The sequence below is a fragment of the Ischnura elegans genome, chromosome 12 (assembly GCF_921293095.1).
Source record: "Ischnura elegans chromosome 12, ioIscEleg1.1, whole genome shotgun sequence".
Lineage (NCBI taxonomy): Eukaryota > Metazoa > Arthropoda > Insecta > Odonata > Coenagrionidae > Ischnura > Ischnura elegans.
In genome coordinates, this window is record NC_060257.1 from 53,219,420 (window position 1) to 53,235,445 (window position 16,026).

A 16,026-nucleotide genomic window follows, 5' to 3' on the forward strand; every position below is an offset into this window, starting at 1 on the left:
ATCTGAACAAAGTTTCACTTAATCTAAGATTAAGTCAGGAACTGTTCAGCATTTTGCCCGTTTTTCCTTCCCACGGACAGCAAATTTTTTCGTCTCCGGCTGCGTCGCATTCCCAGCTAGATCAGTCCATCACAAAAGTGAGTTCACACACAGTTGTAATGCAGTGCTGCATTCTGCAGGATATCCACACTTCTGGATATGTGCCTTGCATAGCTTTATGGACTAAAGATTCCTAAAAGAAATGTTCATACGAACTTTGTTATTACAAACCTCCAGTTTTTCAGTCCCGTGAACTTCTTAATAATTAGGGTCTACTGTATGTTGATGCCGACAATTCTCTTGTTCGAAATCACCACATCTAGATATCCCAAATCACTTTATGAAATATTTTGCAGAAGATAACTGCAATTAGTTGAACAGCTCTCAAGGTATTAGCGTGAAGACGTCCAGGGTCTTATACAGTAATTAAACCACAAGTATAGCCATATTTTCGGCACCGCAAAAATAGAAATTTTGAAGAACTTTGGAAAACCTTCACTTATTTATATTTCTAGATTATCGACCCATATTTCGGCTTATATATTAGCCCATATTTTGGCTTGCCACATTCATTGTCCTAGGTATACACTAAATTCATTTACAGGAGGAAATATGTGGTGGGACGTAAACCTTATTGTAAAAATTGAATCCTGAACAATAATCTCCCGATCTTGAACACTGGGATTTTTACTGTTCTGACTTATTTTACATGTTCAAAGGATATGTCAGGTCTGGTATTATTTGTTAAGTACAGTAATCCACCAATAGTTTATTCAAACCTGAAAATGAAAACAGTGCAATCCAAGCAGTCTGACAAGGGAGAACTTAAACACTAGCAACAATGTGAGTTGCCTTTGATCAACACCAAAAATATGCATTATGAAATGCATGGAATGATGAATTGCCAAAATGGCAGTGTAACTACAAAATGTGAATGTAGCAAATGGTCTGTGCAGGAAGTATAGATCATAGTTGCATTTTCTTCTATATTTTTCCTTGTACATATTTCAATTGTACATTCTTGGTAAAAATTAATGGTCTTAAAATTGCTCTATAGAAAAAGGTTATAATGATAAGGTATGAGAATGTTGCTCGTGTATTTGTCTGTTATAAGTGATTATGTTTTTACTTTTATAGTGTCCAATCCTGGTGGTACAAACATGCCTTCGGAACGAGATCCCCTCATAGGTAACCATCATAATTATTACTCAGATGGACGGATGGATGTGACGTCTGGTAACTTTTACTCACCTATGGATTCTCCTGAAGGTAATTTTTCCCCTTTCAATGCAGAATGGAATACATTTCAAACTACATATATAAGCTATTTGAAGCTATGTAGTACTTGAGATTTTTGCTCCTGGTGAACTCGTTCTGACCAGAAATTCGCTGAAAAATGTCCAAAGGAAACTGAGTGTCATCATTAGATTATTAGTTATCATAATGAAGGAATAAAGCCATTTATTCACAAAAATGTTTAACGAAGGATTTAGTTTGCTATTAAGACAATGCATGTTTTACAACTTTCATACCATGAATTGCCAAAGTTTTGATTTTTTTCTTTAAATAAAATCATTTGTAACTGGAAAAATGACCTGAATGTTTGAGCCAATCTTGATTGAGGTAAGAATTAAAATTTGTTTAAGATTTTTACCGCCAAAGAACTAAATGAGGTGAAACTCCCATTAATGTGGGATATCCAATGTTTGATTGTATTGGATAAGTATGAAACTAGAAGGGTAACTATTTCCAGGATCTACTTGCAGTTCTTAATTTATAATGTTAGGGAGGTATTCCCACCTGTGATAGGAATTTTATGCTCTAATAATATCTTAATCAAAAAGGCTGAATAAGGGAAAGCATACCGTATATGTCTGAATATAGGTAGTCCCCCCTTTTTTTCCAAAAATGCCTGCGGTAAAAGTAAAGGGGAGGACTATATTTAAACAGATTTTTTAAAACTTTTCTCGAAACTGAAGCCTCAAAATTAGGGGGGAGGGACTATATTCAGAGAAATATGTTAATTTTTAGCTAGAATACAGTGGAACTTGGTTAGTACGTTCCTCCTTAGTACGTTTTCCTCTTTAGTACGGCGATTTCCCTCGGTCCCGGTACCATCCGAACAAAATACAGGTAAAAGAATTTGGTTAGTACGTTTGAAAAAATTGCGCTTTCCTGGTTAGTACGCTCAATTGCTTGCCGTGACGCAACCCGCAATTCGTTCTCTAGTGTCTTCTTAAGGGTTGCAAGCGTCTGAATTCATGATTTAATTTATTATTATTAGCCATTAACATTCTTCCATTCATTCCACATCTCTTTCTTCTACCGTAATTTATCCAAATGCATTTCTGAATTCTTGTGACGTGCTGAATAATAAAATGCGGCCATTTTTCGGGAATGTCTGACTATGAAAAACTACAGCCAATAAGAAGCCCCAATTTTCCCCACCCCGAGCTCCTCACCTTCTGTTGCCTTTGGAGCGCTTGGGAGTGCCCACTGCTGCGCACCAAGTTTGTGAGTGGGCAATTGTTGCTATTGCACGAGTTATCATGATGATGAAATGAGTCTTAACGGTATTAGACAATTCCCACATTATCTAAAGCAGTGCTGCTCCATAAACTCGACATCGTGCGTATTTACTTGACTACTGTTGCGGGAGCAGACGATCCTCTGGATCTCCACGCGAAGCTTAGCTTAAAAATACTTGATCTCGGAACGAAAGCAGACGACTTTGGACAAATTTTGAAAGTAAATTTCAACTGTTTAATATAAAATTTTCTTGTAATTACGTCGTAATCTAATAATCTTGCGTGTCATCAGTCGATATATCGATCGATTTTACAATCGAAATGGTATAATTCCAGAAGCGAATGTCTACGGCTGTTGCCGTAATTTGAAAGTCAATATAATTTTGCCCAATTTTTATGATGTTTAAAAAACCAGTTGACTTACTCCGGGTTGTTGTTATATTCTCCGAGTACGCTGTGAGAAAGAAAAATGACTTGTCTTCGCTTGCCTGAGCTTCACTCGTCCTCGTTCTGTAAATATATATAGGATAAATCACGGGAGATAGACGCCGTAATCATGGAATCTCCGGGATGTCCATGAAAAATTGCGATTTTTATTCACATGGTATTGTTTTTCATGGTAGCGCTCATTTTCTTGATTTTAAATGTGAAAAGAGTTCAGGAAGGCGATCCTATGAGAACTACCGATAGTAATTGTAATTATGACGACTTTTTCACTGATTGCAATAACCCCGACTGCTATTATTAACTTTCCTCGTTAGTACATTTTCCTGGTTAGTACGTTCATTTTTCGTGGTCCCTTCAGAAACGTACTAACCAAGTTCTACTGTATTGCCATAGTTTTTCCATCTTTTGGTCACAAAAAAATTGAAAGAAGTGCGTGCAGACAACTAACTAACAAACTTTAAATTTCCCTCCCACTCGTACAATAGAAAATACTGAAACTCGATTTCCAAACTGCAGCAAAAGTGGCGCCGCTCCATTTGTTGCAATACTTTTGAATCCGATTGTACATATTTAGCCTTAAATAACGTTAAAGTAGTACATTAGTTGCAATAATCCTCGAAGCCAGTAAGAGCATAAAGGTGACTTGCCTTGTTACAGTGGTGAGAACGGGGACATTGCTGGTTTGAGCCAATTCCATGGGCATACGGTATTCCTCTGATGTTCAGCCTGGGTAATGAGGAAATAATAATAGCTTGAGTTTACAGGAAAAAGATTTTTTGTGAAAAAATGTAAGGTTACCTTGCCGTGTCTCTCTTTCTTACTCATGAAATTTTATTGCACGTGTCCGCAATCAAGGTGCCCTGATCTTGAGTATGTCTGATGTTGTGGTTTGCTTGCTTGAAGTAGTGCCATTGAGATGAGTATGTTTTTAATTTTAAGGAAATAAAATGAAAAAAACTTTGCATATTATCATGAAGGATCTTCATGAAACTATGCTAATTTTATTTGTTTCATTACCACCAAAAACAGCTTTGTATTAGACTTTTACGTTGGGTTGTTTGTAGCAAGCTAACAATTTAATGCATGAAAATCTATGCTCTAGATAGGGGTGGCCTACCCTCGCAGGACTTGAACTATGACCTTTGGTACTGTAGGCGAGGACTTTACCTCACTGCCACTGTGGCTGGTAAATGGTGACACAAGAATGTCACTGACTGTGATGATCACTTAATGTCGAGATATTAGTATGCGTATGCAAGCACATCAGGATAAATTTCATGAAATAATTACCCATTTGTATCTATGAAAGTAGTCACCAACGAATAAATCTGTGGGACAGGGTGATACCTGAGATGTATATAGTATTCTTAGGCTTGGTTGAGCATGTTATGAGTGGGTTTTACTGTAACATGAATTTCAGCGATCAACATTTTGTTAAATTTATTATGTACATAGGTTAGTGTTGGGGTTACTATCCATGTATTTTTTGCCTTGCAGTGTCGGACGATGAAAGAGGTGATGGCTATCTGAAGGTCGACTATCACCGAAAGCTCACCCCAAAGGTACAGTAACTTTTTATTTCAAGATTTCTTTCTTTTTTTATCCCAGGACCTCTTTTACAATACATAGTAATTTTGATATTAGAGCGAATTTCCGAAAATTAAATCTAGTGACTAGCTGCCCAATGCTGCCTACTGTGCAGTCAGGTCTGGCTCATTGGGCAGAGCCAGTGTTGCAAGACTACAACCAAATAGCATTGAGAATAGGTCTGTAGAACAGGGCAGCAGGGGCGCAGCTAGGAATTAAGGCTAGGGGGGGTTTTAGGCGCAACTAATACTTACGGGTGTGAGTGTATTGAATACCTACCAGGGTAAGCAGGAGTTGTGGGGGTCCCCCAGAAAAATTTGAAGAATAATGGTTCAAAATGGCGAGTTTTACGGCTATCTGAGGGATATTTGATAAATCCTAACATACATAATTATATAAGTAATACTGATCCAAATAAGTAAAATGGATTAAACTTAAAAATTTCTCTGAGCTCTGGGGGGGTTTATCCCCCATAACTGCGCCACTGCAGGGCAGTACCATCCATGTCTTTGGAGGGCAGTATTTTACATGCCTTTGTCTAATAGCTCTTTAATATGCCATGTGTTGTTACCCACATCTGTCCCATGATCATTGTTTTTCCTAGTTTGTGGCCATGATTGCATAACAAGTAAACTACTTTTTGCAAGCAGCTAGATCTCACGGAGATCTGCGGAATTAGCTATTATTTCTTTAGAAAAAATTGTTTATACCTCAATATTTATGCAAAAAAATCAAAGCAAGTGATTTATTTCTTACAAAAAACTTCTTACTTTATGTCCACTTCTACACCAATAAAACATTCATGTCGATGTATTTTCGTCCTGCATCCACAGACGAGGGTTTATGTTAATCATTTAAGATATTATGGATGATTTTGGCGACTTTATCAAAAAACCAGGGCACACTTCTACAACAGCATGTTTGAATTTGGCGGTTTTCCAATAATATCACTAACACCATCTAAGTTCGATTAACATCATCGATTAACACCATCTAAGTTCCCTGGATAGCTTTTTTTTTGCATTTTCCATCAAATTTCCAGTAACCAAAAGTGTTCATAACCCTGGTGAAAATTCAGACACTTCTTAACTTTTCTTCCTCTGTGCTCCATCCATTTTCCATTCACAGCCTTAAGCAAGCCCTGAATTTTGCTAACAATAGGTGATGTCATAAGAGATATTTTTGACGTCGTATTACATAGATACTTTCATTTCTTCGTTTGCATTTACGGCGTCTGTTGCGTTTATTTAATTTTTAGTTAATGTGCAGCAGGTGATTGTTACGTGATCAATATCTCTGCCAGAAATGGCTTATCAACAGACCGTGAATTTGACAACATTTAGACTGTGAAAATCTGGAAAAACCTTGAATTTTATAATTCCGTCGGGGTGGGAACTCTGAAAGATCTTCAAAAGATTGAGGTGCCTAGACATGTAGTAGTAGCGCATGAAGGTATTACCCTCCCGTGTTGGCAGGATTGACAGTGTAGATGTGGCCTAAGCGCTTTGTTCTTCTTTCTGACCTCCCACCTTCCTTTTCACCTCACATAATCTTTGGGTATCTCATGGTAAAGGTACTGACGTGCAGCAACACTTTGAATGCACAACATTAAAAACGCCATGAGCCTAGATGCTTTTTCTATGTTAGCATTGGCTTCTCTGCTTGCCTGGAAAACACCATTTGTTCTTTGGGTAAATGCACAGGGAGGTACTTGAAGGAATGAGATTAGTTGAAAAGACGGCATTCATGCAACCGCCACATAGCTTCCCGTGGAGTAACAAATGGCAGTTCATGAAAATATCCAGTTCGTCAACCTTGACCTGTTCTTGAGCCTCTGCATCCGTTCATTAATATTCTTGAATACTTTACACATGATGTTTCTTTTAGAGAACATTAAACTTTTTTTGAAGTTTACAATAAAAAAAGTGGAGTCTGTGTACTTTGAACGAGTAGTCGATAGGGAAAAAGTGAACCTTTTAAGTCAAATTAATGGGTAATTAGTAAAATTTGAGATTAAGATGATATTTTTCGTCGGAATTCGGTGATTCAAGGTTTAAAATGATACCTCATTTATTACTGTAGGTGCAGTATTAACGGAGTATATTCGGAATGACAAAAAAAGACCTTTTTGTAATAAAATAAATAATGATAGATGGATGTAGGTAAATCATGTTCTTTACTTTTCCCATGCTTATAAAGAGGTGACATGAGATCTTTGGCAAGTTCCTAAATTGAAGTAATGTGAGAAGATTGAGCAAATAGAAAGCAATCTTGGGACCCAGTCATGTTATCGCAAAAACCACGATAAGTATATTTGTGTTATGCGAGGGAAACCTGTATGTACTCCATTCTGAAGCTGAATTCTGAAAGGTATCTTGTCTCCAATTTGAGCAGCTATGTTAATGATCTCCGGTTCCACGTTATTTTCTAAGGGGGTAAAATCTTTTTGACAGCTAATGGCAGTGGTGTAGCCAGGAATTTCGTTTTGGGGGGGTCAAAAACCAGCGTGGGGGAAATTTGTTGAAAAACAGGCTACTAGGTAAGTAGAAGGTTTTAAACTAATTTTAACACTTTTCCATTTAGAAAAAAACGTCATTTTTTAAAGATATCTTTTTAAATTAATTATTTTTCAATATTTTGTTGTCCTGATGAAGCAAAGTAATTTTGCTTCCATGTTTTTTGAGGGACTGGACTGCCCCCACTCGTTACGCCTCTACTAATGGTGCAAAATGGATTAGCAGGAAAATGGTTATTTAATATTGTTTTTCATGGAGTCTTGCAGATAATGAATGAGTCTCTCACTCAGTGATTCAAGTAGAAGGCAGTGTAGGACAGGTGAGGCTAGTGCTCTCCTTGTGGACTAGACCACAGGCTTAGATAATTTAAAAATAATTTGATTTCAATGGCTGCATGAGTTGGCTATTTAAATGAAATCCAAATAAATTTTCATCCTTGAAATCAAGTTACTGTGGTTCATGTTAAAGTTGGATAACCTCATAGCTCCCTTCCAGAATTTCCATGGGGGCATGAAGGGTTATTGACTCTGCAGGAAATGGATATTTATTTTTGACTACCAAATTTTTCCTCTGGTCCATGTGTCATTTAGAGCTTGTGACAAATGACCGTCTTCTTCTTGCCATCTTATCTTTTTTATGCTGTCCTGCCCTTAAATGTGTGAATATATTCAAGATGCCGAGATGCACAATTTCTTCACTGAGTCACTGAGTATGCGAATACCATTGTTTACAGTTCGGTGGTCTCCCAATATTTCATACTATCACAATCGACAATAAAAGATCCCATTCAAGCATGGTTTTTCGGTTTATGCAGATCATTACTCCAGCCTCTAAATCATACTCAAACAATAATAAGAATAATTTATTGACACATTACAATGCATATCATTGTTTGTAGCTACAAGTACATAAATTGGTGTTTTGTCATGGAGTAAAACATAAGTATGAATTGAAAAAATCTCACATTAAAAAGATACGTTAGAAACATATGTACATTACATGAATTACATAAATGAACACGCCTCATTAAGAAACTCGGTCACATTATAATGACTTTTTTCTATTAACATAGACACTATATCAATCAATGTGACCTTTGTCCTTACCCAGTTATTTGCATTAAGTTTTCCTATCATGCAGTTGTGGATTTTTACTCTCATATGGTTTCAACAGCTTTCAATATGTGAATTGGTATATTGTTTAGATGCTCTCTCCTTGCGTCATGATCATGTTCGATTTTATTGAGTATGGATAAGTTTTGATGCTCTATAACATATTTCACAAGTATAAAATGATGGCAATTTCAAATTTTTTCTTTTTTTTTTAAATATGGTCCTGCATGGTTCTCTCAAGTTTCTTTTAGTAATTACGCAGTTGCATCTCTTTTGTAATTTAAATATTTTTTGCCATCCACTTGCTATCCCCGAAGTGTTATCTGTATATAATACGTTTGTTGTGTGCAGGGCCGCATTTTCCCAAAGTTACGCTATAGGCACCTCTTCATTGAGCGCCCCTCCTCACTTGAGCCCCCCCCTCCCCGATTTTTATGATTAGACATAGCCACTCGCATGAGGAAAGTTTCGGAAAAAAGGAATAAACAGTTATATGGCAGGCAGCAAAAGTTTATGCTTCAATTTTTACGTAGGGAAAACATAGACAATTAAACTAAAAAAAAACAGCTTGGACTAAAACTAAATGGAATACATATAACTAATAACTTCAGGCTTTACTTTGTGAAACCTCTCCATATTGGAAATAAAGAAATAATACAATGAAAGAAAAGAACAATGCTTGGAGACCAATAATGAAGTCCATTATAGACGACAAAAATGGCGGGAAAACCTCCACAAGCGTGAACCAATCAGGTTACACCTGAACTCGGAGGGAGTGTATATATACGGAAAAATTTTGAAGAACGGTATTCGGAAGATCCCCTGAGGATGATCAGCAAGTCGAATGCAAGTCGAATGCAAGGATCGAAACGTCGGGAGACATGGACGACATCAACCGGTGGAAAACCCGAGAAACTTTTCTGCAACTGATACGCCGGGAAAACCTAAGATCATACAAAGAAATAATAACTTTGTAAGATTCACTGTTATTTAATTATGGGCACGACCCGGGTTTCGTAACTTGGTTGGACCTCACGATGTAACCAAGTTACGAAACCCGGGTCGTGCCCATAATTAAATAACAGTGAACCTTACAAAGTTATTATTTATTTATTTCCTAAATGGAATACTTTAACTTTTATGCAACTCAAACACTTTATGAATACCCTTTCCAAAAATAATGTCTAGCCTTAATTCATAAAACAGAAAAGACTATTAACTTCAAAAATAAAAACAATACGTACTGCCGTAACTAAATGAACTGCCGCCCTTGAAGGCACCCCTTGGACTGCGACGCCCCTAGGCACGTGCCTATTTTGCCTTACGGGAAATCCGGCCCTGGTTGCGTGTGAGTCTGTCTGCGTCGAACGTAAACTTCGTGGCCCCCTGCCTCGCACCCGCGGTGGCGAGTGTCGAGTGTCGAGAGCGGCAGCAAGTGAATTCGTGGATTGGAGTAAAAGTGGTCCGTTCGCATTGAATGCGAAAATAACATGCAGACGGAAGATGGAGCGACGCTTGGGTGACGGAAGCTCACCAAATCGCTGCGGCAGGAAGGTAATTGGTGGCTGGAGTCGAATTGGTCCGATGGCATTGAATGCGAACGAAATTATCTCGCCCGTCGATACACGTCGTGAGACGAGTGAATATGTGCTCGCATGACACGATAGGTGCTTTCGAAAATACATCGCGTAGTTTGCGTTTTGCGTGGACGCAGAATCTCTGCACTTACATTAGTTAGTTAGTAGTTGGTTTTTGTTTCACCGTGATCTGATGAATTGTTTCCTTACTTCTATGCTTGTATTCTCAGCTGTAAGAAGATTCTTCTTTATGGAATAGGGTAGTTTCCTTCATCAAAGAAAACGAAATGCATTGATTGCGATTCGTTACCCACCATTAGTGTGTTCATAATATACAAATTATTTAGTTTTAGAAGTACCGGTTTAGACGAATGGCAATGGTCAATTTTATCCTCATTTGAAAAAGGCCAGATTGGCGTCCATGCGAAGCCACTCCACGTGACGTCACAGGGACCTAGTTTCTATACGAGTGGATAGGAGTTATACATCGTCTGAGATTACCAATGCATGCATGAGGCGCAGAGCTCAGGGAAACATGTCTTAATAATCACATATTAAAACTGCCTAAGGTCGGAAAGTTTCATTCGTTTGATAAGTTATTAATAATCCTTATTTAAGCCAAGCGCTACCAGCTAGCATGGTAATCTGCTACCTGCTAGCATCTTGCGTCGTATCAGCGGTCAAAGCCTCGCCCCAAGGTCACCTCACTTGCGGCAGCGGGAACCAGAACGACGTCACACGGAGTTTTCCCGGCATTCATACTTAGCCGTCGCGTTTTCGCGCGCTTGAAAATGTTCACTTTTCGTTTAATCGCGAAAAATAGATATTGTCATTTAAAAATCTAAAAGCGTGAAACACGTACTCCAGGAGTAATAATCTTTCGATTTAGGCAATAAAAAAATAATAGGAAACCACCAAATTGGGCCTCCTGTGTGCAATCCAGTTGTCTATGACGGACAGCAACCCCTCCGCGTTAGGCGTCAAGGCAAAGACCGGTAGCGCAGCAGAGTCAATCTGGCTGTGGAACAGGCAGGTTGACAAGGCTAGTCCCATATTTATTAAGGTTTAGCAGGTCGTCGACGTTTGGTTGCGAAGCAGCGGATCGGAAATCCGATTCGATGAATCCGAATCGACATCCTGCGGGTGCCTCGCCTGATTGCACAGTTCCCAGAAATTAGACGTGGAAATCTGGTGGTGGTGCATTTAATGAGAACCGTCTACTTAAGGACTCGGCATTGCATCGTCAATGCGAACGTGAGCGCAGATGCTGGGTCGTATGAATGAATAAAATTTTCCTCATCTCCGGAGGCGCGGGAAGAATCCGTTAAGTATACTATTCTGACGTGCGCGCTGGATGCCCGATAGCAAGAGGGGTCGGTTTCGGATCTTGGTCAATATTACATTAGAGTAAGGGTCTCGGCTCCCGGTCCGCTTGCGGCCCCCAGAGGCTAAAGAAAATATTGTAAACAACTACAAAAATAAAACCAAATATCGTCATACTCGTCAAAAATAGAAAATGTCAAAAATCGCATTGACTGGTTGAACTTTTTAACCAATAAAAATTATTGCACTTTGAAATTTTATATTTATTTTTTAAATTTACCTATGTGTTGGTAAAGTGACGTGGAGAATTCTTGCCCTCCGGACGATGTGAAATTGATTTTTGGCCCTTGCATTAAAAAAGACTGAAGACCCCTGCATTAGAGGATTCTCAAGTCCGCCGCAAGAATTGTTGTCGCTCCGCGCGCATTAAAATCAGATTTCAAAATCTCCACTCGCGGCGCTACCGGTCATCGATATCCACTTTTTACAAGGAAATACACGACATTATTATGCAACTGAGTCAATTTATCATATACACCACACATGTAACGCATGAGAGACTTGTCAACAAAAAAATACCCCTTACATTACGGTTACAATGGGAGAAGCAAGAACGAAATTATCAGCAGAATAGCTCGGGCGTCGAGAGCATTCCATCAAAAGAAAGATCTACTCACAGCGGAAATTAAAACATAAATGATTCAGTGGTGAAATGCATAGTTTTGCAGACAATTTCCGTGTAAAAATTGTATCATTAACGTTTACAGAGAGTCGTAGAGCGGTATTTTTCAACACACGCGACCATTCCACCAAAAGAGGGACCTGCTAACAGCGGGAAACTTAAATATGGAAGTAAGGAAACAATTTATCAGAACATACATTTGGAGTATGATGATGATTAAATGGATCGACCGAGTTAGTAATCAGGATCATATCCTATGAAGAGAAGGAGAGAAGAAAAGCATCATGAAAACCCTAATAAGAAGATGGAAAAATCATGTAGGCCATGTCTGGGGACACGGTGGCCTGATGAAGGCAATCTTGCCATCTACGTGTCCCTGGACGATTGCCTTCATCAGGCCACAATGTCTCAAGACATGGCATATAAGAATGTTTCGTCTTCTTATCAGAGTTTTCATGAGGCTTCTCTCCTACTCATCTTAAGGCCTGGTTACACGATACATTAACACGTACGGGTTAATGTCTAAATGTATGAACGCGTGAACGAACACGAAAATGTACCGTGTAGCCACCCAACGTGTTCGAATGCATGAACGGAAAATAGAACCTGTTCTAATTTGGTTCATGCATTCGTACATGTTCCGCCGGTCCACCAAATTCGTTCACGCAAGCGTACATTAAATTTTACGTGTGTACTGTGTAACCAGGCCTATAGACTTGATCCTGATTACTAACTCGGTCGATCCATTTGATTCTCATCATTCTTCCATAGCAGCACATTTGGAAGGCTTTGCTTTATCCGTTGCTGTCATTGTCCATCCCCCACTTCTGTGCAGAAGCATGCTCCAATAGACCAAATGTGAGTTCTGGTAAATTGTTTTGGAATGACACACGGCATTGATATTATCCTTTTGATCTATACTAATAACTTTTCAGCGGTATACTTGCCCATTATCGCCAATTATGAACCAAATATGTAAAAGATTACAAAATGATCATATTCACTCCCATTGACTAGATTTTGATTGACTATCATCTCATCCTCTTATTCAATCAGAGATTTTATTCAGTAGTTGAACGATATTATCATTTGCCAGCTACATAGGCTTTGTCCAAAACAAGGAAAAGGAGATTGCCGGTGGACGCAAACGTATGTTATGTTAATGACTTTTAAGATTGTTTAGTCTTCTAATCATGGTTTTCATGATGCTTCTCTTTTCTCCTACTCTTCTTTGGACTTCCTCATCACAGGTATCTGACGATGACGACGCTGCGACGAAACTAGTCTTACCTTCAAATAAATTGGTGGAATAAATATAAGTTTTTTTTTCATTTCATGACATTTAAGTTTTTCCAATAGCTGAGAATTAGCTACAAATTACCAGCATTGGCAACCCGCATGCCTCGGAAGCTCTCCTCTGAGTTTATTTCTGGCTACGTGCCTGACGAGGATGCTCGGGTCACCCGAATATATTTCCATATCAAACGGTATAGATAAGAAGGACAAGGTGGCGGAGATTTAATCAAGCTCCGGCCAAGGAGTGGACTGTTTCACTGATTTTTCTTTTGTTTCATGTTTTCATGATTCATGTTTGCATGTTTTCATGTTTCCATGTTTCATGTTTTCATGTTTCATGTTTTCATGTTTCATGTTTTCATGTTTCATGTTTTCATGTTTCATGTTTCATTTTATCATGTTTCATGTTTTCATGTTTCATGTTTTCATGTTTCATGTTTTCATGTTTCATGTTTTCATGTTTCATGTTTTTATTTCATCTTTCATGTTTTCATGTTTCATGTTTTCATGAATCATGTGTGCATTTTTCATGCTTCCATGTTTCATGTTTTCATGTTTTCATGTTTCATGTTTTCATGTTTCATGTTTCATGTTTCATGTTTTATGTTTTCATTTTTCATGTTTTTCGTCGTTTTTCAGAGCTAATGATATCGCCGAACATTGACTTTTACTATAGTGACTGCTCATTAGGGTTACCTTCTATCGAAATTCTCATATCGAAGAAAATTTAGCACGAAGAACCAGGGCCGGCTGAAGGCAAAATACCTATCCGGGCAAACTGCTGTTGTGTCGTGTTGAGGACAACGGTGCTGTCGTAGATCGAACAAGCCAGCAATTAGAGGGTTAAGGTGGGTCCTGACTCGGACCAGACTTTTTGCTTAAATATTTCCTGCCCTATGAATTTATTTGTATGTTTGCGCTTAAGGCGTCGTGTGAATGAATTTATGAAGGAGTCATTATTCGGCGGGTATGTGTGACACGGAGTCACGTGAAGTTAAAGTTGGTATCGTAGATTCCCTCAGTTCGTTTCTGGCGCCCTCTGCTTTTATGATGCATCCAGCGTTTCAGGTCAGAAAGTTCAATGTATAGCGGAATAATCAAGCAGTTCGCTTGTACCCGGAAGACACGAAGCACTTATGTGATGGAAGATTGACCTAGATGAAATAGCATTCGAGATTATCGCAAGTTGTCCCTGTGGATTCAAATGTGATCTTTGATGACCAATGCATTCGCAGCAGACGTAATGCCTTCCGTTCTAGTTTTTATTTCCTTATTATCATAATCAGTGATCTACTTGGTTAAGGTTGTTGTTCAAGGAATACAGTACGCATGAACTTGACTTCGCTAATTTTAGCTTGGATATAGTCCATAATCCGTTATTCTTTGCAAATATTTTGGAAATATGATAATAAAAATATCTAGAAATCGATTGGGTAAATATAGATTGATGGAATAAAAATCCTGTCAAAATCAAAAAAGGACCTGTTTTAGATAGCGTTTTTATTTTTTTCTGCAATCCGATGCAAAACTTTGTCGGCATAATATATACTCCCTGTTGTACAAACAATTAAATTAAATGGTGAAAAATGGCCCTTGTTCGTATGAGCTACTTCTCCCTGAACTCTATCGAATAAAAACATATTAATTTAAGAATACCGGGACTAGCCACGATTTATATCTTTGCGGAATCACCCGCGATGGACAAATTGTGCGAAAAACATGTTAGTTGTAACTTGAATAACTTTTTTGCAGAAAAAATTCGGGCTATCTCCGTCGGATTACCCGAAAACTATGACAAAATCCCTTCTTTACTTCAGGATAATTTTTAAATTGTCGACTAAATGTCACAGAAAATTTGCTATAATGTGAAAACTTTGAACGTGAGCAGTTTTTAGCGTTTTTATTCTTCAGTTATGATTTTTTTTCGGAAACAAAATAAATTTTATTCTATCGCTTGTCGATAAATAATTCTCGTGGTTCGATGCTAGTACTTCTTGTCCGTGCTTTCCGCAGCCTTCAAATAGGGTACTTTCCTTCATCAAAGAAAACGAAAGGCATTGATTGCGATTCGTTACCCACCATTAGTGTGTTCCTAACATTCAAATTATTTGGCTTTATAATTCCCAGTTTAGACGAATGGCAATGGTCAATTTTAACTGCATTTGTAAAAGGCCAGATTAGCGCCCATGCGATGCCACTCCACGTGGCGTCACAGGACCTAATTTCTATACGAGTAGATAGGAGTTTTACATCGTCTGAGATAACCAATGCATGCATGAGGCACAGACTTCAGGGAAACATCTATTAATAATCACCTATTAAAACTGCCTAAGGTCGGAAAGTTTCCTTCGTTTGATAAGGTATTAAAAATCCTTATTTAAGCCAAGCGCCACCTGCTAGCAGGGTACTCAGCTACCTGCTAGCATCCTGCGTCGTATCAGCGCTCAGAGCCTCGCCCCAAGGTCACCTCACTTGCGGCAGCGGGAACCAGAACGACGTCACGCGGCGTTATCCCAGCATTCATACGTAGCCGTCGCGTTTTCGCGTGCTTGAAAATGTTCAATTAATCGCGAAAAATAGATATCGTCATTTAAAAATCTAAAAGCGTGAAATACGTACTCCAGGAGTAATAATCTTTCGATTTAGGCAAAAAAATAGGAAACCACCCTATTGTGACTTGTAGAAGATTGGTCCTGGAAACGCAGGGTTTCATTTTTATGAAAATATCAAAATATACTCAACCAGGTACCCCGTGCGGAAATGTCGCACTTTCACACCATCTGGGAATAAGTATGTTAACCCTCAACTACTGGCGGTTTTTTTTTGAGACGTTAGTACCGGCGTGGGGGCATACCAGATCCCAATATTATTTATTTAATTTCTTAATAACCACTGATATTTAGTCAAAACCACCATGCA

At 38.5% G+C, this 16,026-nt stretch overlaps 1 protein-coding gene across 1 annotated transcript in view; it reads left to right on the forward strand.

Annotated features, from left to right (window-relative positions):
• Positions 1-16,026, forward strand: part of LOC124168826 (steroidogenic acute regulatory protein-like) — a 96,076-nt gene that overhangs the window by 10,212 nt on the left and 69,838 nt on the right. Inside the window, exons 7-8 of the mRNA XM_046547153.1 lie at positions 1,177-1,308; positions 4,512-4,576. Of these exons, the coding sequence (XP_046403109.1) occupies positions 1,177-1,308; positions 4,512-4,576 (197 nt within the window). The remainder of the gene's footprint in view (positions 1-1,176; positions 1,309-4,511; positions 4,577-16,026) is intronic.